This window comes from Acipenser ruthenus, chromosome 1, assembly GCF_902713425.1.
Source record: "Acipenser ruthenus chromosome 1, fAciRut3.2 maternal haplotype, whole genome shotgun sequence".
NCBI lineage: Eukaryota > Metazoa > Chordata > Actinopteri > Acipenseriformes > Acipenseridae > Acipenser > Acipenser ruthenus.
In genome coordinates this window covers 22,652,959-22,678,680 of record NC_081189.1, presented here as the reverse complement: position 1 = coordinate 22,678,680, position 25,722 = coordinate 22,652,959, and the positions used below count along the sequence as shown (strand labels likewise).

Sequence of the window (25,722 nt, the reverse complement as noted above, 5' to 3'; positions counted from 1 at the left end):
TGCCTCAGATGTTACAATGGGTGACTGTTTGTAATAGGGAGGGTGTATTGCCTAAACAACTGGGAAAAGTGGGAAACATGTATGCCATACAGCTGAAAAGTGATATTAAGTTTCAGACTCACTTGTAGGTCCAGCATTGTTTCATGAGGTCATACATTTCAGGCGGACAATCAGGGGGAGACTCCATCCGATCTCCACGTTCAAGCATTTGCATGACTTCATTTCCTTTCATACCCTGAAAACAAATGTATTTTGGATATATAAATAAACCATGTGCATGTTAAGCCACTTTACTTTATTTATGTGTTCAAAATAACATCAAAATAAAACTATTTCAATATTATTAATGATGACTTTGTGTAGATCAATTTTATTGATTAGAAACCACTTTTTTTTTTGAGTATGAAAAAAATCTACTTGTCCTTTTAATTGGACTAAACAGTAAATGTTAAAAAAAAAATAAAACATATAATTAACTACATTAACAGCTTTGTATCAACAGCAGCAGGAAATTGAATTTCATCTTAAGTATGTTTTGCTTTCTCTTTACAATATAAATGTAGGTAGCATGTTAATAGTTGTATACTTTATATTGTGAATACAGATAGTACAAATAGGACATTGCAAAACCATATAAACCTATACGGAAACCTTTTTAAGAGCTTGCTGGGTAGACTAGTTTCAGAGACACTGCATTTTACACACATTCCAGTATATGGGGGAACTCACTCTGTATGGCTTCTGTCCCAAGGAAAATGCTTCCCACATCAAAACACCAAAGCTCCATACATCACTCTTGCAGGAAAACTTGAAGTAATTCATACATTCTGGAGCATACCATTTGACGGGCCATTTCCCATGTCCTTTAGCCTAAAAAACGAGGAAATGGGTAGACTCTGAAGTAAGCAAACCTTAGTACTGTACAAAATAGTTCATTTTGCTAAAGCTTCCAGTAAAGTAAAATTCTTGAGTTAACAAAAAGATAACCAGGTTGTCATTTGTGATTGATTCACACTAATAAACAAGACTCACTTTGTAGTAATTCTCTTCTGCATTCAGTGCTTTTGAGAGCCCAAAGTCACTAATTTTGGCATAATGCTGGGTGACTAACAGCACATTTCTGGCAGCCAAGTCTCTGTGAACAAAGCTGTTCTCTTCAAGGTACTTCATGCCCATGGAAACTTGATGAACTAACTCTGTGATATTCTTTTTGGAAATATGCCTAAAGAGATTTTAAAAGGAAGCAGGTTAGCAATACAGTCAACATAAATACTCTACAAACTGCCAATTTCTGTAAACAATTGTTTTTTTTTTTATTCCTAGAAAACTCTTGACATGAGGAGTTATTATCTATAAAAGCATACTAAATTGCAACGAGCCAGGGGCTGAACTTGTGAAGTCCATTAAGAGGTAGGTAGTGCAGTTTTGTTTTGTTATTTTTGGAGTATGCTATCTGAAATTTAGAGTTATTATATTTTCAAGTACGAATATAGATGTTCTAATGTACATAATATACCAGAATAGAGGCTGTTTAACGTTTTACGTTATTACAAAATATTTTTTTGAGCTCCTAAATAAAAAATATATTCCCAGTGTTCATTTTCACACTAAATTCACTGTATGGATATAAATAAAGAAAGCATGGAGGGCATACAGGGACCCAATCTGTAAACAGCCAGTGGTTAAGAAAGTCCATAGTCGACCCTGTTGTTCCTTGATGAATTTTTTTAACTATAGTTTGCCATCTGGTGGTAGGAATAATGAAGTGCAGCTGAATGAAAGCTTTAAAAAAAATAACAATTTCGGCACTGTTTCGTCAGTGGGCATAATGTAATCTGTGTCGCAGGGGTTAGAACATGTGGCTTCCACTGCGGATAAATAAATAAATACATTTCTGGCTGGCCCAGCTCTGTGCATTTGCATGGAAAGCAAACCACTAACTAAAACTGACTTACTTGTTTTTTTGCAAGAATTTGTTGAGGGGACCTAACTCTGCAAGTTCCATAACCAACATCAGATTCTCAGCTTCACAGATTCCAATCATTCGGACGATGTACGGGTTGTCCAGCCGCTGCATCACGTTTGCTTCTCTGAGCATCTCCTCCTTGACCGCTGGATCATTGTCCTCGTTCTTTAGGATTTTTACAGCTACTGTTTTTTCAGATCTGATAATAAATTGTAAAACACATCTTTAAAGTAAGTAGCTTCTAATTAAATGTTATTTTATTTTCACTGTCCCCATAACTTTTAGTTGTTTCCAATTGCAATGACTCACCACATCTGTTGTTCACTTCCATTACCTATGTAGATCTCGTGTTCATTTCTGAGATGTGTTGAATCTTGTGTTTTATGTAATTTTTATGGGAAACAGAAATGCCATGTTTGTCTAATACTTATGTACACTAGTACTGAAAAACAAAGAACACTCAAAGTAATTGTAGCTATCAATATAGTTTCATACATTTTCTCCTCCATGTACATTCATTATATAGGTTTCAAATGTGCAGTTTTGAAAGAAACACATGTTTTTAATAAACTTGTATTTGTATATGAAAACATTATATCTGGTACTAGACTGGATTAACAAAATCTCTGCTTGCAGCCATGCTTTTAGAATGCCGCACCTCCTGGGTCATTTCACCTGGTTGGTGAAACTGACCCCACCCCTTCACTGTTTTTTTATTTCCTGTCAATAACCAGTCAACTGCTTCCCCTATTGAGTGGCATGCTTTCAATCAGTAACGTGTTTTGACCCAGAAGACAAGAAAGTAAAGCAGAAACAGACTTCCTGGAACGCAAGTCAAGTCAGCTTGGAATTCACGCTAACCTATTGTAGTACTAGATGTCTGTTTAAAATGAAAATACAGTAGCTAATGGACGTGCAAAATAGGTAAGATTTATGGCATTCTTCTGTGGCTACAATTACTTTAAAAGCCAATTCGTTTGTATTAATGTCCCCTCTTATGGTAAAATAAAAAAAAATGTAACATTAAATCCATCTCTTCAGGGAAGCAGGCACAGGCGTTGAAGGTTGACTAGTAAGCAGGTTAATCTCATCTAACTTGTAGTCTCACATTGGCCCAGTTTCCATGGAGGGTTAAATGATCGTGAAGGTGCGCATGCAAGTTTGGTGGAAAATCTTGTGAAAATGGGGTTTCAGGCCAAAAAAACAATGCTCACAGAGAAGGTAAAACCCAATTTTGTAAAAAAATGTAAAGCCAACACCCAATTTTTCATGAAAACCCCAATTTCACGTGAAAATAAACTCTTGTTATTTCCTAAGTCCCAGCACTACAGACTTAAGTAAAGACGTCAGCTGAAGTAGAGTCTAAAATGGCAGCAGGTAAGTATGCTTTTTGTTTGAAATATTTTCTTCATTATATTGGTGTTCAATTAAAAATGTAAAAAAAAAAACCCCAGCATTTTGCAACTGTGACATGGTTTCCTTGTGAGAAGGTGACATTCTCGTGTGCAAATTGTTGTATGCATGGAAACCACACTTTCAGGGACGTTTCTCTGGAAAAAACAGGATAACATTTAATTGGTTGTCCGTCCGTGCCTCCCCCTGGAAGGTGCAGGGTAAATCTATTTGGCCCCCACCCTAGATGTTTCAAGTTGGGAAAAAAAAGCACATGTAAACAGCTTCCTTGCAGGATAATGAACAAAAGCAAAGAGAACTGATCTTCAGTACCAAGGCTTGTGGCTTTTAACCTAGCTGTGATGAAAAAGATGTCATAAACCCTTTTCAAGCTTGTTGTTTAATGACAGATAAGAAATCCTTGAATGGAGGCAATTTGTAGAACTGTTCTAGTAAGGCAGAGGTAGGATATATTTTGCAGGTTGAAATAATTAATTAAGGGACAACATTCTACAGTAGAATGGATGGAGGAGCCAGAGGATGCATATACCTGTAGCAATTCAACAAGCTGACCACGTGTTGGCACCTTCATTAGAAAATGTTAACTCAAGTCACATGTTGATAAAAGATACATCAGGTAAATTTAGTTGTAGGTTTTTCAAGTACTTTGTTAACTAATCTCTCTTGTTCCTTACTATTATAAAGAATACTTACATTACAACTACAAAGCACAAGCAAAAACAGTACATGTTATGTGATTCAAAAAACCAGGTCAACCTTAATTCTGCTTTACTGACGTTACAAGACTACTGCACATCAGCTAGCCCAGTGATAGGCCAGACCTCCGTGCAAAGAACTTTCCTACCTACATCCATTGTATTTGTTTTATTTTGAATTACACATTTCTCCTTGGGGTGTTACCATTGAAGACATCAGTCATACAATCACACATTACAAGACGGTATGTTGCATACTCAAAAAATACAGAATAACACAGTGCTAAAACCCCTATCACTAAGAACTAGGATTAGATTTTATTTCAATTACCCAAGAACTATTAAAATCGATGTTCAGATTGTGAGGAGAGCAGCCATTAGGAGGCTGTGTGGTCCAGTGGTTAAAGAGAAGGGCTTGTAACCAGGTGGTCCCCGGTTCAAATCCCACCTCAGCCACTGACTCATTTGTGTGACCCTGCGCAAGTCACTTAACCTCCTTGTGTTCTGGCTTTCGGGTGAGATGTTGTTGTAAGTGACTCTGTAGCTGATGCATAGTTCACACACTCTAGTCTCTGTAAGTTGCCTTGGATAAAGGTGTCTGCTAAATAAACAAATAATAATTATCCTACACAATATCGGCAGTTTAGTTTGAAATATCCAAATGTAGTCCAGTGTAAAATAGTTTTAAAAAGAATTGATTTGTATGTAAAAACTATTTTTCGGCCCAGAACAGCATTAAGCGGACATTCCTGTTTGATAACAGTCTGGAATTTTCTTGTAGTCAAAAATCAAGGAGGCATGGTGAATGTGGCGGATATTAATGCTTACTTGCATCATGCGTTTAACATGTTGATAAAGCATCTTGCCATTTTAATATAGTTTTTAGAGGCTGGTAGTGGTACTTACTTCATCATGCGATAAACCCCTTTCATCACAGTACCAAAGTTCCCAGAACCAAGCTCTCCGTCTTCCAGTATAAGTTGCTTCCGGTCTAGATGAACAGTTTTGGGTTTCAATTCTTCTGGGTCGGCATACGGGCTTTCATAAACCGCAGTGTCCATGGGCATAGCCTCTTTGGAAACTGATGGTAGAATGAAAAAGCAAAAATCAGTGCTTAGAAAAGAAGCCCTACACATTATTAACACACTACATTGGTTACTTTTTGACCTTCAGAATTGTACTGTAGATGCATTCCAAGCTTGTATTTCAATAAACATGCAGTCATCATCTCTTGTTATACCTTGTTTTTTATTTCCTGGCCTCATTTCGTAGGGGTTGAGTTGTGCAGAACTCTTAGCACGAGCACCCATATCGCTCGCCTTCTGCATGGATGAAGAAAAATACATTTAAAAAATCTGCAGGAAATGGAAAGTACGTTTTTTGTTGTTCTGTAGCAAAATCACATGCAAAATGCGCGGCACATAAAGCAGCATGATGAATTGTTTTGAACACTAGATCACGCATTAAGCAGGATTGCAAAATATGCAAGCACCAAAGCTGTATTAGAAATTTGAAAAGTGGTGAAATGTAAATTAAGTCGCAAGTTAATAACCCCATTTCCCTTACAAAAGTTTACCACGGTATTTTGGCAGTTTTACCATGCTTTTCTCTATATGTTTACCATAGTTTACCATTTATGTTTACCATTTACCATAGTTTACTCTGGTTTGCCATGTTTATTAATATGCTTTACTGTACCTTGCTATTCTGTACATTGCTTACCTACGCTTTACCAAGCGTTCACTATGCTTTATTACACGTTGCTATGATTTTACTGTGGTAAACTTTTATAAGGGTACCATAAATACATTATTTGTTGTGTTAAAAAGACAAACCATCCGAAATTCCATGAAAAAAAGAAAACAAATCTTCAGTCAGTGGATGGTGCAGTATATGTTACTGTTGTCATGCTGCATTCTGTTGTTTTTGACGTTTAATCTCAGTGATGGGAGCCTTCCTCCCATGCTCAGCGTAAAGTCACACTTAAACAACCCAATAATGGAATGTAACACTGGCTAATTCAGCAAGGGAACCCTCCCAGTTATTATCGTGACAGCGCTCTCCCATGCCAGTCCCCTGTGAAGAAGAGCCGTGCTGCCAATACACAACTACTGGAAACATAACAGGGTGTACCCCCTTGACACGCTACAACACATTTCTTGTAGAAATACATTGCGTTTACTGTAATTCTATTCTGTTCTACTGTGTTATGTCAGGTTTCGAATTATTTCTACCCATTTCATTCATTCATTATTTCTTTTTTTAAGCACATACATTCTGACAAAATTGGAAATAAAATAAAATACAAAAACAAAGAGCTTGGTGTATTCTTGTTGTTTAGTAAAAATAAATCCATATAATTTGTATAGAACTGTATTCAACCAAAAACAAGTTTTGCACTGAAGGTGGGGGGCTGAAATGGTGTGGATTTTTTCAAAAGTTGATTTAAAATATCACCTTGACGCATCCACAGTTCCACATTTAACTAACAGATGGCAGTATAGTACACCCATTCAGGACCACCTGTATGTATTTTTGCATTACAGTATACATTAGAACAAATTTAATATAGAAGGAGTAATGGAAGAATGGCAGAATTAGTCGGGATGCAGAGTAAATTCCTACAGGCTCCTACACTTCATTCCTACATGACCTTCACTGCATAGCCTCAAATTTGGTTAGATGTTTTCAGCATGGTCTGGCTGGCTCCAGATTTTATACATTCATAGAAATATTTTTTTAAAAATAAAGGTATTTACTGATTTACTGGTTTGGTTTGTTTTCTTCTTCAGTTGATTTTATGTAATGACTTCTACTTGATTAGAAGTAGCTTTTCTTTTCTTTTTTAAAGTGAAGTACCATTTTCTAACCCTATAAGACTGCCAATAGGAAACATACTACAGGCTAATTAACAACTTAGGCTTAAAAACATCAGGTATTGATTACGAAACAACTTATATTAACAACGCTTTGTTATAAAACTGCCATGACAACGAAACAACCCTGTCACCAACAAACACCCATGCAATCATGATGATGTCAGGATGTTAATGGGCCATAGGGCACTCGCAGCATCTGAAGATGTTTGATTTTTTATTGTGTTCAGATATAACTAGGCATTGTACAGGTTTTGTTGTCTGAGTGATTTTGTTAAGAGGGTGAGTGGAACTAGGTGTTTTACAGTATAACCTGCATTACTATTCTATCCAGCTGTTTAGACAGATGAACACATCACAGACACTCCTTGATAATAAAAAATATGAAACAGGTGAACACCGGTATTCTGGACCATAATTCTAAGTTTTACCTACCTTTTGGTACCTGTTTGCTTTTGGGTCAATACTCTGCCCAAATTATAGATCACCAGTTTGGTGAAAGTATATTTAAAATATTCATTGTCTCAATTCTGTGTCATACTTATAACACAATGCAGTCGTTGAAACACTGACCACCATTTAACATCCCAGCAGTACACCTACTTTCATAACAAGGTCTTAGTAATTAGTAATAGCAGGAGGAAGCCTACGTGCAGTGTGTCAGGTGGAAACAAGGTGAAACTCTACATGCACTGGGTTGGGAAGATCCTCACTCAAAAATGTTACACGGGCTGTTAAAACACTGAAACTGAATGCATGCAAATAAGTATTAATTTGCTCAGTAAAAAAGAAAGTAAATGAATTATTTCTTAGCATATGTGATGACGCAATCCGATATAAATGCCATTCTTGCCATATCAGACAGGTTGCCACTATCTACAGGTACGCTGAAGGTTTTATGCAGTATATTTTGAAGATGATTTTGATTCTGCAACAAGCACATCACTTTTTTGGACTCAAGAGTGAATAAGTATTCTGCAGTAATGATTGATAAACACACATGCTGATTAATAAATGTAGGCACAGATTGGAAGAATTAGGAAGAACACCAGCTGCCCCAACACCTTGTTAGTAGCAAACCACACATTAGTAGAAGGGTGTCAGATCAGGTTAGTTCATTGCATACATTTCCTACCACTTTAATTTCTGAGGGAAAACAATTGAAAATGGTGTGATAGTTGCACCTGTTTGCTGCCAGACTTTGGAAAGGAGTAGGATTTCATTCTGGAGAAAATTCCACCTGTTGCACCATTCTAGAAACCACAATTTCAAAGAGGAATTATTTTCTAAATGAAAAGGGCTCACATATTTCTATAACCAGCAAGTAGTTGGTTACATTTAAACACAGGAAATTGACTATAGTGTTAAAATGAAGCACAGTTTACATGACTTCTGCTGCAAGATTCCTCTTGGTTTACTCTTCTATTATGTTGTTATAAACAAAGTGTTTGTTAATGCCATGCATATCTATTAAACAGGGATGAGTACAAAGCTGTCCTATTCACTACTGTATGGATTATGGAATTCTTCATAATTTCCAAAGATTTAAAAAAAAAATGTTATGTGAAAGAAAACTACATTTGTGATGGATTGCATTTTAACTGCACTTTCACAATTTCTGTTTGTGTGGCCCAGCAGCATTCCCCCTAAACCAACTGTATTCTCAGGAAATTTCAAAAGAACAGTTAAAAAAGCAAATTATATTTTTGGGAAACTATGTCTAATTCCAACAGAATAAATAGCCACATATTTTATTTGCAAATAAATAGGCAATCTAACCCAAAGATACAGCGGGCACTTTGACAACACACACAAACTGCAAATGGAAACAGACTGTAAAAGACAGATAGGTTTGTTATAAAACAAGACCAGGGTCTCATTTCCTGAATATCGACACACCTTCATCAGGAGTTTGTCCCAATGTTAATGAGGTGGGGAAAAAAAAAACATATTTTTTTTTTCAAAACTTAAAATTTAGTTACCAACATGAGTAAGCAGAAAATGCAGAGTGGCATTAACAACAGAAACACAGAAAAAAGTAGCAAGATTCGAGAGAAGAAAAACTGCAATTCAACACACCTGCAGTTCATGACCTCTACCAATACACTAATGGAAAAAAATAATAATTCTATTGATAGAGATTAGATGGATACTTACCCTGGGGTGATTTTGAGGAATGGGTGGACAGCTCAGATCTATAGAATCTGTACAAAAATAAACCGGCAAGTACAATTGTTTTAAATAAAAAAGCAGAAGTAAATATCATCTGAATGAAGATTAAGAACAAAAAGAGGATCTTGAAAACAGCACATATTAATGTAATATGCATTAAATGAATATCTGTGCCTGTGGGCTCCGCCATGTTTTATTTCCACTTGCTGCCTTTTGAGTATAGCAAACGCATCAGCATTTTCTCCAGCTACAGTATAATATTTATAACATTGCCCCCCTCGTGTTATTCTGGATTATACACACTGTATATAAAGAATTAGTCGATTGCAATAACCAGCTTCACTGGAATGAGCCTTGTAACATTAATGATTTGTGAACAACTTTCATTCAAGACCCTAACCTCAGCGATGACAGTAAAGCAACTATGCTGGTACTTCAGGACTAATGAAGTGGTTGTTTCTGTGTAAAGGCAGCATGTTTCAACATAGAGTCTAGCAAAGCATAAACACCATCTAATATATCAAAAGAGAAAGAAAACAAAAGCAGAACTACATACCAAGTGGCAGGTCAGGCCGGAGACATGGTTCTGTGAGAACCCTTAGCAGTCCATCAGGCTTATAGGAATAGTGCTCTACCAACTGTGGAAAGACACCATGGTGAGTGAAGTTATTTCTAGTAACAACAAAAATATTTCACTTATGTCTGTGTAAAAAATACTGTCAGCAGGATTTCAAAGAAAATGCCCTTGCTTAGATACTGCGGCACTATCCCAACATCGTTTTCACTCACTCTTTTTTTGCTAATAGTCTGTATGAGACCTTTCTATTCATCATAGTTAGGGCCCTGCGTTTTTCACTTAATTATTTAACCTGTAATTTAGTCTTCTAGCCACATGATGTCGCTATAGCCTCCACAGTAAGCCACATAATGAGCAATCATTAAACAATCATCCCATCACATTACTTTAACCATTTGAATTGCTCATCCCAGTACTACAAAGTATGTATTAGCAGATTAATAAACAGAACGCTGTAGATGGCTACTGACATTTATTTAACCCTTACATCCCTGTGAATATGTATAACAGGATTTTAAAAGGAAGTTTTTTTTCAATATTATTTCAGAGAACTCATAAGTATAAATAAATTATTAAAAGGTTTTAATTTATCAGTACACTTTTACACAAATCATGTGTTAAAAAACGAAATAACATTTCCTTGATGTCTGGATCTCACCGGCACAAATATGTAATTTGTCAACAGAAAGGGAGATGTTTTTTTTTTTTTTTTTTTTTTTTTTTTAATGGATTTCCTGTTTCTAGCACCTATCCCTGAACAGTCTGGTTAATATAACCATTGATTGGAATCTGGGCATTTGATAGATTCTGTAACATATGTTAGCTGTGTTTTTATTATTATTATTATTATTATTATTATTATTATTATTATTATTATTATTATTATTATTATTGTTGTTGTTGTTGATGTTGTTTTTGTTTTGTTTTTATTGTTTTTTTTAATATAATTTAAAAAATAGTTGTTCATAAGTGTTAATTATGTTTGCATGAAAGACAAAAAAACAATTTTCAGTTTTTGTGTATTATATTTTGCTATTAAACTTAAGCATCGTCAGTTGGTTGGATTGACGTTGCTCTTGAAAATGTGTCCATATGAAGAAACACTTCTTTCAGCATCCACAAAATTGGTATCAACTGACAAATATCATTTAGCCTTTCTTGCTAAATTGGGAAATAGTACTGCATTTCTCCAAAATTCAGTGAAAGAAATTCCACTGCCATTTCCTTTTGCATATAGTTTATATCCCTCCGTGTAAATAGGGGGCAGGCCAAAGCCCTGCTGATAAAAATATTGTGGGGTATTGTGTGATTTGAAGGTGGTGGTTTATTGTTACTATTGTATGTATTGTCTGGGGTTATGTAGCATGGGTGATTTCATTTGTTACTGTTTAAATGTGGTCTGGCAGAGGCGATGTTAGCAGCTCATCTCTGCCAGACAGCTCGTGAGTATGCGTGGTTGGCAGCTGACGTTTTTTTGTCTGTCCTTTTTGTTTAATAAATACGTGCACCAGCGCTTTCAACCCGTAGTACCTGTGTGTGTGCTAGTCGGCTTCCTGGTCTGGGTACGTCACCACACAGCCGTCCTGCCACACCCTTCATTTGTGATTTACAGTCAGCATCAAACCCTGGAATAGAATCTGATGGGAGGGTTTCTTTATCCAGACTACAAACGTGTTGTGGGTCGAAAATCCTTACTGCCTTCAGAAACCTGTGAGCTGGTTGAATAAAACATGGTTTTATTCTGCATTGATCAGGGTTATAGTAGCTCGTCAATTTTTCATAAACCGTGGAACATTTTAACACACTGTTTGTTTATACTGGCATCTGTGCTGTGCAACTCTTGTGCCAATGCTTGGTATGTATTTATTCATTTTGCAACTTTATTATACGCTTGATGAACTTTATCGTTACGGCTTTCAAACCACTGAATAATATCCACTAGTGTCTAGTCATTTACCATGCATTACAAACAGGGAGAGTGGAGACACCTGGTGGATATTGCTGTGTGCAATTTCTCAAAGAAATGCTTTTTGATTGTGTGGTGCATCCATTTTTTCTCGAGGTAAGCTTTTTCATTAAACGCATTGTAACAGGGCGAGGTGCCCTGTACATCGATTTGTTTATTTATTTTTAGAACGGGGTTTCCCCCTCAGCCCCTGTGTTATTTTGTATTTGTTTTGTATTATTATTATTATTATTATTATCATTATCCTCAATATGTATTTATGTATAGATGACGGCGACGCGCCGTGGGTATTGTTTTGTATTTATGACTGTACTAGGACGGCGTAGCCGATTTGTTTTGTTTAGTAGCGTGGATGGGTAGCCCCATCCACAGAAAATTAATAAACTCGTGCAGATTGTGGCCGAGGGGTAATAGAATAATTGATAGCTAGTTAAACCCCTCGGCCACGATATATAAGCCTGCAGCTCGCTGCACTCAGGGTGGGTGTTAGAGAGGAGAGAGCGAGCAGTGAGACAGAAAAGCGAAACTAAAATGAAACTCCAGGAACAGTGAATTGCTCAGCCTGACCTGGGTTTTGTTTATTACTTTTGTGTTCGTGATTTGTTTTTGTTTAACTATTTATTTTGCTCTGTGAGCGCAGTTTCTTTTTGTTTAAACTGTTGATTTATTTTTGTTTTGCTTAATAAAAACGGCGGCCAGCCGCGTCATTTACTTTAACTGCAGTACTTGCGTGGCGTGTGTTTACCTTCCTGCTTCTGCCAGTCATCCTGTCACACGCATCCATTTCTAAAATGGCCATAATTGTCACTTGTAATTAGGGTGTATGTTCTAATAATCCAGAATGTAATGTGTTGATTCCTTAATTATTCTTTTGATCAGTTTAGCTGGAGTGGTTACACAGACACCTGGAGGTTTAGGACTGAATTGCAGGCTAGTCCTGTTTTAATTTTCCTGTGAATTTCTCAGGGCCCTAATCATAGTATCTAACAGCAGTCCTAAAAAGTGTCTTCTGTCATCCACGGCTTTCCTTGTTTTCTTCACAATCATTTTTGGTCTGTTCTCTTTGATATCCTGCTGAGCACTTGGTGAAATAACAAATTCCTTATACAGGGTTTATATTGATTTATTAACTTTACCTGCCAAAGTGTATCAAATTTCTTTCCATCAGGTATGGAGAGCTTGCCCGTCTTGTCCTTGTCAATCCTATAATGCAGCACTTTGCCCTCATGTAGCAGGCAGAGAGCAAACGAGCCTTTGTCGTCACGTTCCCTTAATCTAGAAAGAAAACAATTGAATATTAAAACATAGCCTGTTGACAACATTCCAGGAATATCATAAAACCGTCTAAGTCACTCGATCAGATCATTACAGCACAAGCAGTTTCAAATAGGGTATAAGTGTGGAGTAGTGGTTAGGGCTCTGGACTCTTGACCGGAGGTTGGGGACACTGCTGCTGTACCCTTGAGCAAGGTACTTTACATAGATTGCTCCAGTAATAACCCAACTGTATAAATGGGTAACTGTATGTAAAAAAACAATGTGTCTGTATAATGTGAAATAATGTATAATGTGATATCTTGTAACAATTGTAAGTCGCCCTGGATAAGGGCGTCTGCTAAGAAATAAATAATAATAATAATAATAATAATAAAAAATGCTTTTCAGCTAACCAATTCTTAAAAACAGATACTGACCATTTGGTTTGTTGTCTTGTTCTTAGTTAATTTCTTTACAGTTCTAGGTTTTCAAGCTCATTCTCCGAATCGTTTATATGCCGTTCTGTATTATTAATTGTAGTAGGCCTACTAGGGTTTTGTAGCAGGTTTTCAACACCAGTAGCTGGATCGGGTGTTGTAGCTGAGGATGGTAAATTTACCCACTCTGGTATTGATATGTGGCCAAATAATTCAAAATGTACATGTTTTCAGTTTAGCTGTAACCAATAATGTGATTTTAAAAAAGCCGATATACACATGGATTTATTTTAAATTTGATTCACAGTTTGTGCTGAGACGTTCCAGCGGGTATCTACCCTCTATTAGAGCTCGCTAGAACTGGAAGCTGATTGGCTGACAGTACTGAATCATTTTCTAATCGATTAAATATACAGATGCTCTGTTTCTATTTCAGCAGAAATTCTACTTAAAAAAAGGCTTCCCCAATGCTGGTGTGATAAACTGGAGAGCAGCACATACATACCAATCCTATGAGATACAGCTTTAAACTTGTGATCGTGGGTGCGTGTCTACAATAGTGCAGCCTGGCAAAATAGTACCTTTGTTTCCCGTGTTAGTTAACCAATGATAATGCATCTTCACATTTGTTCCAATATAACCAATGTTAAAGCTACCTTGTATAGCCAAGTTTGAAGCACAATGCTACAGAAAGAAGCTAGGAAAAATGATCAAATGACAATTTTCTGCAAAGGGCATAATGGAAAATCAACTGGTGTAAATATGCAGCCTTTCCAGAAAAATGTTCACGTCATCCTTTCTGCAGGTTTCCAAGGAAACAGTGTTCTTTAGAATACATTTCCCTTTGCTATTGTGACAATAAGATTAGCTTATTAAAGAGTGAAAAAAGAGCTTGAAGTTATTCAACAACAGTATTAAACACAAAGGACTGTAAACCCTTTTTTTCCCAATGTATACAATATATACCTATGAACAGCAGATGGCGCTAGTTTGATGCAAATGTCAGTGTGATACCAGAACACTACTACAGTAGTTGAAAAACAGAATCTCTCAAACTGATCAAGATATTTATTTATTTATGTATATTTTGCTCACCTCATGAGATACTATACCACATCTAGTTTTTAAAAAGGGTCCCAGAGGACAGTAATCATGCATTCAACCTGTACATCAGTCACATCAATATTATAACTGCATAAGTGGGTATTTTTTGTTGTTAAATAAACAATAGGCAATAGAAGTAATCTGCAGAAAAGTATGTCCTAGTGGAAGAACAAGATCAAGCAATGAAAGGTTCAGTGGGTCAATCAGTGGGTGGTATTAATGGAGGAGAATTTAGAATTTAGGGGGTTTTGGTTGGAGTTCCTCTCTAAAATATTACATTATAGCATTATATTTTTTAAAGCACTAGTAAGGCTTTTATTTCAACTCTTATACAAGTTAATATGGACAGAGGAACACTGTTTAGAAGCCCAGAAAGCTAGTAAATGATATGTTCAGCCTTCAGTGTGGTAATATTGCCATGGCAGAAGTTTTTGTTTTTCTGTAATTCCTTTTTCTAAATATGCACATCTGAGTTGTAGCTTTTGTAAGATCAGATAATAATAGATAACAGCAGGACATGGTATCCTAGTAAATCTCACATGGGCCCTGGAAGGTCCAAAGATAGCACTCATATTAAGGTTGTTTATATAGTGAACACAATTAAAATGGTTCCCAACAGTTCTCACTGCACAAATTATGAATGACTACACATATTCAGGAAGCTGTGAACTTGTTTCAAATACATTTACTGTAATGCTACAGTGGTCATGATTTGCATAAAGATGTTACACGACATCTTCTAAAGTAAAGACTGTTGTAATGAGGATTTGTGCAAACAACTTAACATTTATACATATATAATGGGAATGCATGAGAGAGAGAGAGAGAGAGAGAGAGAGAGAGAGAGAGAGAGAGCAGCAAAGCCTTTACTGCAAGCAAGAAATGGTGCTTTTACCCTCCAAAAATAAACGGTGCCAATGTTTGCCATAAGAATGCTTGTTTTGTCAATATAAATGTATCTTTCTAAATACCTGTAAAATAGCACACTCGTTTTAAACAAAATTTATTCGGTTTTCAAAACGTTTCCCAAGGTTTTAAGACGAGACTGCAAACAGCCACATTCTTTGCCGCAAGTCAGTGTTTTTTTCCACTCAAGCAGAGGCCTGTTTGTAAGCCAATGGTCAGTTCAGGAAGTCAATATGCAAAATGTCACTACGGAAACCACAGAAAACTTTTCTGCAGCACAGGCCTGAAAGCACTCTTGAGACGGTTTGCGAAAAAAAACAAGAAAAAACTCTATCCGAAAAACAAGGGTCTTAGATAAGAACGCTATATACTAAATGTTGTAACAAAGCATGTTTCTAACTAATGTACTTTATTGATACAATAATACAACACTTCAGAAAAGCTGTATTTGTAATGGAATTGAAATGCATTTTAAAAGCAGATGACAGCAGATATATTTCAATTTAATATATACAAAACATTTAAAAGGTTAAAGCAAACATGCAAAGAATGTTCATTTTTGCAAAAAAAAAAATATATATTTTTTTCAAATCCAAAACTATTTCAGTAAAACAAAGTATACTATGGTCTACCTTCCCAAGGCTTCTCAAACCAAATTGTGATTAGCAGAAAGTAAAAGCACAACCAATATTGCTAGCAAGAAACGTAGACATTTAATTCAGTGGCTTAAAGATGTCTTAATTTGTTTGCAATTCGTTTTAATTGACTGTTTTTGCAAATAACAATTTAAAGTAAAAAGCTTTGAGAAACGCCCCTATGTATTTCAAGTTATATTACTGTATTTTGTTGTTTTTCATGTAGTGTGCAGTTTGGTTTTAGTACCGTGGTAGTACAGTACTATGTATAAAACAATCAATTTAAAATTATGCAATTTCTATATGACGAAGAGGAAATTGCATATTCTATAACATGTTGAAATAAAAATTTGCATTAATAAAAAAAATAATTAGGACCTGTTTTGACAATTAGACTACTTTGAAAAATATAGTTTCTGCATACTATTATGGTTATATACATTAGATTTAAGACATGTACATAACATTGTTATTGTGAAAAACAAAATAAAACATTTAAAACAAGAATGTGAACCTTAAATATTTATTAATAAATGTATTTTGATGAAAAAACTAAATGAGGATCACACAAGATGAAGTGATAGTAGTGGTTTAATTTATAGATATAATTCATTGTGATAGCTCCTTATCTGCCCTGAGCACGGTCCTACTGTCCTGATTTTGATTCTTTACCTCGGGTGCAGCTGACATGTACAGTATGGAACCTTGGCCCTGCTTCGTAAAGACCTGATCTGTCTTCTGCTTTTCATTTTCTCTGTTTTATTGTTTATTTATTTGAAGTTTATCACATTTTTAGCTTTGAATTTTGAAACTGTATTTATTTTTAACTAAAAGATACAGTACAAGTCACACTTCAATTGATGCAGTTAGAACAAAGAACCAAAAATAAGTATGTTGCTCTGAGCATGAACCTGGGGTAGACCGTTTGTTCCTTTTGCTTAGCAACACTGGCAATGTTTCAGAGGACCTGGGGGATATTTTTTTATAGTCTATGTTACCAACTGTCCTCATTGGTTTTGAGCTAGCTATGGCTCAAAACCAACTCGAGACATATTACTTGTGTGGTAATATATTCTGACCCATATATTATTCTATTTATATTACAAGTAAAGTGTTTATATGACTGGGGTTTTGTACATTATATACTTACGTGTTTAAATATCAACCATGAGGTACCACAAGGTGCTCACCCTTATTATATGTGCTCCATTTTTATTAAAACATAAACACCATAACATTACATTGATCAGGGATTGATGAAATATAACAGATACTAGGTTTACAATAACAGACTCAACTCCCAGGTCCTATTAACAAATGCTTCATATCACTAACACATGTATTTACTTTAAAAACAATGCAGATTCAAAATAATATAACTGCACTGGGATATATTTTCAAACTATTTATATATTATAGTTTTTTTGAGAAAAAGAGATTCGTAAATATAGATTGAGGATGGGAACAAAGATTGTGAAGATCTGGCAGCTTTACAATTTTATGCAAAACTAACAAGTTAAATAGCAACTCATAGAAACTGAAACAGAGCTTGCAGCCCAAAATAAAAGCAAAAGTGTCTCTTTTGAAACGGTGCTATCGGTATGTTATACAGGAGTGTTACTCATACAAACATCATGAAAGGTGCTAGGGGATATATTCTGTAGGCTGGCAGTAACAGTAAATGTACAGCCATTAGTCATTCATTGTTGTTGTATTCTTTAGAGTTGTGAATAAGTTTTTTTAGCTTCCCAGTTTCAGTTTTTAATACAGCTAATTTAAATATTGTTGTGTTAAATTCCAGGTATTAACTCCAAGTAATGTCTCACATACCTCATACATATTTGTTAAATATTTTGAGATTCATTGAGCTTCAGACTCACCATTGACCATGAATCTCAAAGTACTGGATGAAGTCTTTATTGTCTTTGGTTAATCCATTTAACAGACATTTCCATGTTTCCAGGACAGTTGCTTTTTTTCAAGCTTTGGTTCTTTACTAGCAATTATTAATAAAAACAATTCTAAGACAAATGAATCAAATTAAGTTAGTTTGTACCCTGTTAATTATTATCTACCTACTGCAGCCAAATGCTAGACGTTTTTGTTATTAAAAAAGTACTGAAGGTAGGAGTGTACATTTTTGCAACAGGGGTGTGCATACACCGAAGTTCAGATTTTATATCCATATACTCAAGTCAAGATACAGTAATACAGACTAGCTTTCTGCATTGAAAACCGCAGCCAAGTGCTAGACTTGTTGGCACAAACCACGTTTTTGTTATTAATAAAGTACTGAAGGTAGAAGTGTACATTTTTGCAACAGGGGTGTGCATACACCCAAGTTCAGATTTTATATCCATATACTCTTGTCAAGATACAGTAATACAGACTAGCTTTCTGATTTGAAAATCTCAGAAATCCTTCTGTAAATACAGACTTTAATTGAATGTAATTTACTCAAACTTACAAAAATTTCCCATTGATTCTTTGCCCATTAAGGAGGCGAGGTTCTGACTCGTCCCGTGAGATGATGCCATGAAACCAGGGCATCTTCTGATGGGCAGTGGTAGCAATCAGTTTCTCCAGCTGAGGCCTTTGACTGATTATCGCCTGTTCAAGGGCTTCACCCTATTCAGAAAGACAAACAGAAAATATAATGCCTTTACTTAGCACTGTATTGATACGTTTGGCGTGTGTGAATAATTTGAGTACAGGGAAATTAAATGTTTCAAGTATGTTTTATGGAAGAAGAAAAGTAGCGGTACAGATTGCACAGGGTTCGAAATGCTCCTTGATGGCGTCCACTGGTTTGTCTTCTCGGATGATACACCCTTCATGAAACCAGAAGTGTGTCACATCTAAAATCCAATCTTTGTTCCTGTGGCTAGAGAGTTTTTTTTGTTTTTAAAGATCTCACAATTGCGAGTGTGCTTACATTTTTCAAATAACTTTAAATATATAAGAACATAAGAAGAACATAAGAAAGTTTACAAACGAGAGGAGGCCATTCAGCCCATCTTGCTCGTTTGGTTGTTAGTAGCTTATTGATCCCAGAATCTCATCAAACAGCTTCTTGAAGGATCCCAGGGTGTCAGCTTCAACAACATATTTAACACATGTTGTATTAAAAAAAGTATTAATCTTATCTATAGTTGTATGTACATTTACAGCTGGTTTCTCAGACCCTGATTTGTGCTAATCTTTGAAAAATAAATGTATTAACCAACACTTCATACTGTATAAACAGGGACACTGTAAATCAGTCAAACTTTTGGGAAAGTTTATGTGCAGCTTTTAATACATGTTATAGTAAGACTTATTTAATTGGTAACGTGTTGTCACTGCAGTGCACACTTATTGCTATTGTAAGAAGCTTACTCTCTAAATAAAACAATGGTTATTTCTGAAGCCCAACTACTACCTAAACCTGGAGATGAGGCCATAAAAGCAATGCTTATTGTAAGAGTCCACACCCTCAATTACAATTTTAACACCAGCAAAACCTTCTTGTCAGATCAGAGTTAAAATGTGTTACTTGAGGATTGTTTATTTGTGATTCCATGAGCTGCATCACCTGTAAAGGACCATTAATGATCTGAACACAAGGTCCAGAAATCAAAAATCTGCTATACTGTAATAATTAAAATTATAAATCATGCCAGAGGCAGATCATTTCAGCCTTGGTCACATTGTAAAGGACATGAATATTTTCACTATATAAAAAAGATGGTCAAGCTTAATTTAAGGAAGGGCAAGCACGGAATGCTGCTGTTTGTTTTAGGTTTAAACATAACATTATATATATATATATATATATATATATATATATATATATATATATATATATATATATATTTACTGGAACTCATTTTGGAATCTATCAGCCACAGAATGACTTGGTGAACTGCACTGCTCCAAACTAAACAACGTTGTTAAACAGATGCAGAGCTTGATATACGTAAAGTAATGAATCCAATTCAGCATAATTTCTGGTCTGTAATTTCGTTGGGAGAAATTCATGAACATTTGAACGGACACTTGGTTGGCTGAGCTATTGAATGCTATATCTTGGGAATTATAGTTAACTAGTTTATTGATTATTTTAATGTACTGCTCGATACCACTGAGCACTTTGCTTGACAGGCAGGGCCTGGAGTCAATCATTTCCTGCTTGACCAATCTGTAAGAAGGTATTTTTAGAGGAAGAAAGAATGTCTAGATAAGAGCTGGAAGGATCAATGTGTGTGTGTGTGTGTAGTCTGCTCCAGTGAGTCATGCAACTGCCATTAACTGCAGTTCAATTCTAAATTAACATCTGCACTGCATATTCCAAGCTATTTGTAAATACGAGGGCCAATCAAGATCGTCAAGCTGCTGTTCACTGACAGACCAAAAATAAAAAATACAAGGGCATTAACATGTAGCTCTTGGCACATTGTCTGAGTATAAACAAGAGTGTCTTGAAGTTTTTAGCTCGTCTGTTGCCTTCCGATAGTCTTCTCCATTGCAGGAGTTTGTTCCAACCAGTTACTGGATTATTTTATTGAACCCACTAAAGATCTATTACATAACCAAGCACCTGGGTGGAACAAATACAATGGACTGGATTGGAAGAACCAAGGTTGCCTACCCCTAATATAGATACAACCAGGGACTAAAAGCTGGAAAATAGTATCACTGGGCAGGGGCATAAGGACTCACCTGTAAATTCCAGGTCTGTTTCACATACTCCCTTATCAGGTGTTCCTTTAAATCTTCGAAGGGCCCTACTTTTGGCTCCATTCCTTTGGGTCGATTACAAGGTTTTTTGAGCAAGGAGACTAGTCCGTCTGACTCATGAGAGTGATATTCACAGAGTTCACTTGGACTGTTGTGGGATTTTCCTCCTGCTATAACATAGGTGTTGTTCATTTCCCGCTCTATGGTATAGTGGTAGCATTCTCTGTTGTAGGCCACAGACAGGGCAAAGCCTCCTAGATTGCTACGGCTCTGTCGGATGAGATAGAGGCCATCGCTCATCCCGTTCTGCTGGAGGTAGCCTTCTGCCTCCTCGCGGGTGATGTTACCGTAGAAAAACGGCTGATGGGTCATTCTTTCAGCCATTTTGTCAGTCTAGTTTTTGTAATTTCTAAAAAGAATGCTCAGCTTCTTAACCTTCTGGATGAACACCTAATGGAAAAGAAAAGTCAAATAAGTCATAACAAGTAGAGCATATCCAATTAACCCAGTTAAAGGTCTGATTTCGAATAACCTCACTGTTTAAAAACATTTAAGAAAAGATAAGAATAGTAGTTTTTGAGGGCCACACAAAATATGTAAATCTTTAACTTACCTTAAAATTATTATTTAAAAACATACACGACTAATATTTTACCTAGCAGTTGTGGAATTAAGTGATATACTTCCTCTTTCATTTTCATTGCTTTACCAACCTTTAGACTGTAAATAATCTAAAGGTTCTTCCCTTCGTTTCCAACACAAACCATGTGACCCGTCACAACATGCATTATGATTTACATTTTCAACAACCCTTTTTTTATTATTATGATGAAAGATTTTGAGTAAGGGTGTTATTTAAAAGTGTAATTATCACCATGTTTCTGGAAGTAGATAAACACCCATTGAACTTACATAACTTGAATAAAACAAATAAATTGAAGGGCTCTTAGGTGTTCTTAGGTTTGTATATTTTTAGATTTGTAACATTTACAGTTGTTTTGTGTGCTTGTACTAATGAGTTTGCCATTGCATTTGCTTTTGTTTTCCCGTTGATTAATAACTGGCATTGAAACAGCCTATTTAAAAAGCAAGGGACATATGAAATCAGCTTATATTGTAAATAGGAACAGAAAAATGAAAAAAATATAGAGCCAGATAGTATCATTAACCATTAGTTTGGTTTAAACACTGCAATAGCAGATATGTATTGTGTAATGACTCTAGTATTTATTTGTTTCTCTAGTCTGTTCTTCTTTAGATTTAAGATTGGGTTAAGTGAAGTGGGTTATGTGGGAGTTTCAACAACCATTGCTTATGATTAAAAATGATGAAAGCAGTTCCTAAATAAGAAGTTAACAGGTTTACTATTATTATCTATAGATTGTTTTTATTTGACTTTGCACTTGTGCTATTGTACAGGGCCTTATAATGGTTTGCCATGAAATGAGCTAAAGAAATGTAATCTTGCTCAAATTATCAACAAATAAGTTGAGATACTTTGTATCAAAAGTAAACCAAAAATTGGCAGGTTTACATACTAACACATGCATTTAGTGACAATCCCATTTCTATAACATTTTCATCTAATGGTTGTTTTTATTTATTTATTTGAAATACATTTCGGTTTTCTGATAGTTATTATCATTCGGTACGGTCTTCCCTATTAAAAGTGGTATCCAGGCTAAATAAAGTTAACAGCACTTGCATTTCCTACAAGCTACAGTAGCACGTTGGCCTTGCTGTTCACATTCTTAACCTGGTGCACAACACTAAAGTAGATTGAACTTTTTTATTTCACATATTAACACATTTACTGACAGTTTCACTTCATGCAGCCAAGATCAGGTGTAAAAACAGATGGTTATGAGTGAGATTTAAAGGATGTGTGTTTGGACATGTGCCATTTGGACATAGCCTATTTATCTGTACTTGGAAGTCAGAAAATACACTTGCTACAACCAGCTGTTATTTTCATGTTGTGCCGACATCTCAATAGGGCCTTTTATTTGTCTTGATAGTAGTAAATTACAGTAAAGTATATCAATCTGCACTCAACTGCACTCAAATGATTCAAACACAAACTAAACCTGCTGTAAATTCAAGCAATTACCAGCACTGGCTCAAGAAATCAAAACTAAATTGAAAGTACCTTTACTGTTAAAAAAATGATGACCATTAAATTACTATATTGCTGTAAACCATCCAGTAAGAAACCAGTAAATATATATTCCCATGCCCAACGGTTGCTGATCACCAGCAAAGTACATTTTCCTCACAGTTTATTTTCAAGCCTGAAAAGTAGCGGTTTTTGGTCCCCATTTTCAAAGCCTCTTCTCATTTTGTGGCAATAACTATTGGAGTTAAATAAATACTAGAGAATACACATTGAAAATATAACCTAAAGTGAAAAAACCACAAGCACAGCAGAAATGGCATATTGCATTTTGTTCTTATTCGACATACAGTGCTGTTCCTGTGCAGTGAGTTAGTTTCTCCTTTCTTACCCCATCAGCTTCCCGTCATATGAGTTCCTCTAACCAAGTTTAAAAAAGGCCCCACCAAACTATATTTGTTTCACACGCACTTCCAATTCAACAGAAGGTAGATTTAACTGTTTATTTTCAGACTATGCCATTGCACATCCCAACTGTTTATTTAATACGATAAATATGATGGAAACACACCAAGCTCAGAGTAAAACCTGTTGAATTAGTATCTGCTCTAGGAATATAAAACATCATCATAAATTCCCCACCCCTTTTTAGAATATTTGCATTCATTCCAACTTTATTGGGAGGGCTGTCATGTGCCAAGGGCTTCAGCAGCACAATTTCTCCAGAATCATCTTGCTCTTCATTCAAACTCAACCACATCTTTGATTATATTACTATGCAGTGACAAGCGCTATTATTATCGCTGTACAGGGGCAAGTGGCAGTACCAAAGCAGAGCTTCATATTTTTTCCCAAGTTATAGCAACTGAAGAAAGACTAGCAATGGTTTATATATTCATAAAACACCGCCTTTATTTAAAAACAGCCCTTCTTGATACTGCAGTATTACATTACATGTCATTATAGCTGCTATATAAGCAATTTGTATGCCCGAATTGAATTTTACTTAGAACTTTACACAAACAGGCTTGATTTGAAGATTGATATTATATGTATTTAGAAGTGTTTTTTATTGTTGTTATTTTATGCACCATTATTGTGCTGCGGTTTTCCTAAATAATTTCTTTATTAAATATAATTAGATTAAAAATAAGTCTTGGTGCTGTCAGCAAGGTTTACCATAGATGCCCATCATTAAATGTCTGTTAATGATTTCCTTTTTTATAAGTGTAGGCAAAAGATAATGGCTGCTAGAGTCAAGCTCTTGTTTGAATGTAAAAATACTGTGCGACAGAACTGCATGCGAGTGAAGCGTATGATTGATGATGTCAGAGGACACCTTGCCCACCCTTTTCTTTTAACATGTGTGAGCTTCAATTGTCAGTATTTAAATGGTAAACAATGCAGGTGTAACACTATGTGATAAACTTTGACGGAATCTCCTGCTAAGTATGTAATACATATACCACCGTAGTTCTTTTAGATATTCACATGGAAGCTTTATGTTGGCTTACTTGCTAACAGTATCTGATTATATGAGTGCAGTATAAAGCATGCTCAGCTATGTTTGATGAGTGCAAATACCACAGTATACACTCATAATACTACATAAAAACATGTACTATATTACACAGTACATATCGAGAGCCCTGACATTAAACATGTTATATTTAACTTGCCCCATATGTAACCTTTAACAATAAACCTGTTTGACCTGCTGAAACAAACTACTGTAATGTGCCTAAAGAAATTTGAGCTCCTGCCTTGACAGTCTACAACAGATCAAAGTTTTTAATTGGTTTGCTTTTATACCTTATCCACAATACCTAAATAATGTGATATCACAACACCCAAAGATCTGATGACTGACCTTCTTAGATATGTAACAATTTGGTTATGCTGCCTTTTAATTGAATTGACATAAACTAAATTTACTGTAATGGACCAGGAATTAGCATGCCGTCAAGCCACAATAACAGTCAGATGAAATGTTCTCAGTTATCATAACTGGTAAGTGGTCAGTAGTAGCAGTGTGAAATGATAAGCATACCTCATAGGTAGAAACTGTGGTCACATACCAAAACATTAAGAGCCTTTTTGTTAATTAATATTAGCAGTTAATATTAACCTATCAGTGCTCTCCAGGATGTTTTTTTACACTTTCTATACCTGCCAAGCTAACAGTTCAGCTGCCTATCCCTGTAGGTCGCTGCTGAAGATCAACAGGCACCTGGGGGCACTGTATCTCAGTGAGGCGAAACTCTCCCTGCCAATTTTGCCTCTCCAGACTCTCAGAGTGACAGGCCAATGCAACATAAACTGTGGGATCCCTAGTGAAGACCTGTAACATGCGTTCCCCTGACTCTATGAGTCACACTGATGCACACCAAGTTTCTTTACCAGATGTGCCATTCATGTATCTTAAGAGGAAAAGCATGTAGCTCCTAAAAAATCCCATTGAACTGCTGTTGTCTTGCATTAATTTGTTTCAGTCGGGAAACAACAATGTGGAAAACAAGACTTTATTGTTTTACTGATACAGTACATGCACGTCAATGCCACAATAAGTTGGACTATTGGTATGGCATGTCGTAAATGTCAGCCCAGCAGGACATAGTCTAAAACGAGACAGCCAGGGCACTCTGGAACCCACCTCGAGGCAGAACCTGCTGCGAGGTGGAGAGGGGGTGGGTGAAACGAAACAAGGTGACATAGGGCATAGGGGGAGTGACAGGGAAGAATAAATATTATCCGTTGATTTGTGATTGGTTGTAAGTTACCTTTTGAAATGTCAATATACTCTTTTCTTATACCTGTCAGCCAACAAACTATATCAAATAAATATTAAATTGACTCTGGGAATCCAAGTGCTTTGCAGGAATTTTA

General features: G+C 35.8%; 1 protein-coding gene across 2 annotated transcripts in view; it reads right to left on the bottom strand.

Annotated features, from left to right (window-relative positions):
• Window positions 1-25,722, bottom strand: part of LOC117971937 (tyrosine-protein kinase SYK-like) — a 44,444-nt gene that overhangs the window by 2,295 nt on the left and 16,427 nt on the right. Inside the window, exons 2-13 of one of the 2 annotated variants that reach the window (XM_059022190.1) lie at window positions 20,706-21,173; window positions 18,472-18,632; window positions 12,802-12,940; window positions 9,679-9,760; window positions 9,108-9,154; window positions 8,135-8,203; window positions 5,315-5,396; window positions 4,981-5,155; window positions 1,956-2,165; window positions 1,033-1,222; window positions 730-870; window positions 123-235 (exon numbers count right to left, since the gene is read on the bottom strand). In XM_059022190.1, coding sequence (XP_058878173.1) covers window positions 123-235; window positions 730-870; window positions 1,033-1,222; window positions 1,956-2,165; window positions 4,981-5,155; window positions 5,315-5,396; window positions 8,135-8,203; window positions 9,108-9,154; window positions 9,679-9,760; window positions 12,802-12,940; window positions 18,472-18,632; window positions 20,706-21,107 — 1,811 coding nt within the window. In that variant the 5' untranslated portion in view covers window positions 21,108-21,173. The remainder of the gene's footprint in view (window positions 1-122; window positions 236-729; window positions 871-1,032; window positions 1,223-1,955; window positions 2,166-4,980; window positions 5,156-5,314; window positions 5,397-8,134; window positions 8,204-9,107; window positions 9,155-9,678; window positions 9,761-12,801; window positions 12,941-18,471; window positions 18,633-20,705; window positions 21,174-25,722) is intronic. The other variant, XM_059022196.1, reaches the window with a different exon arrangement.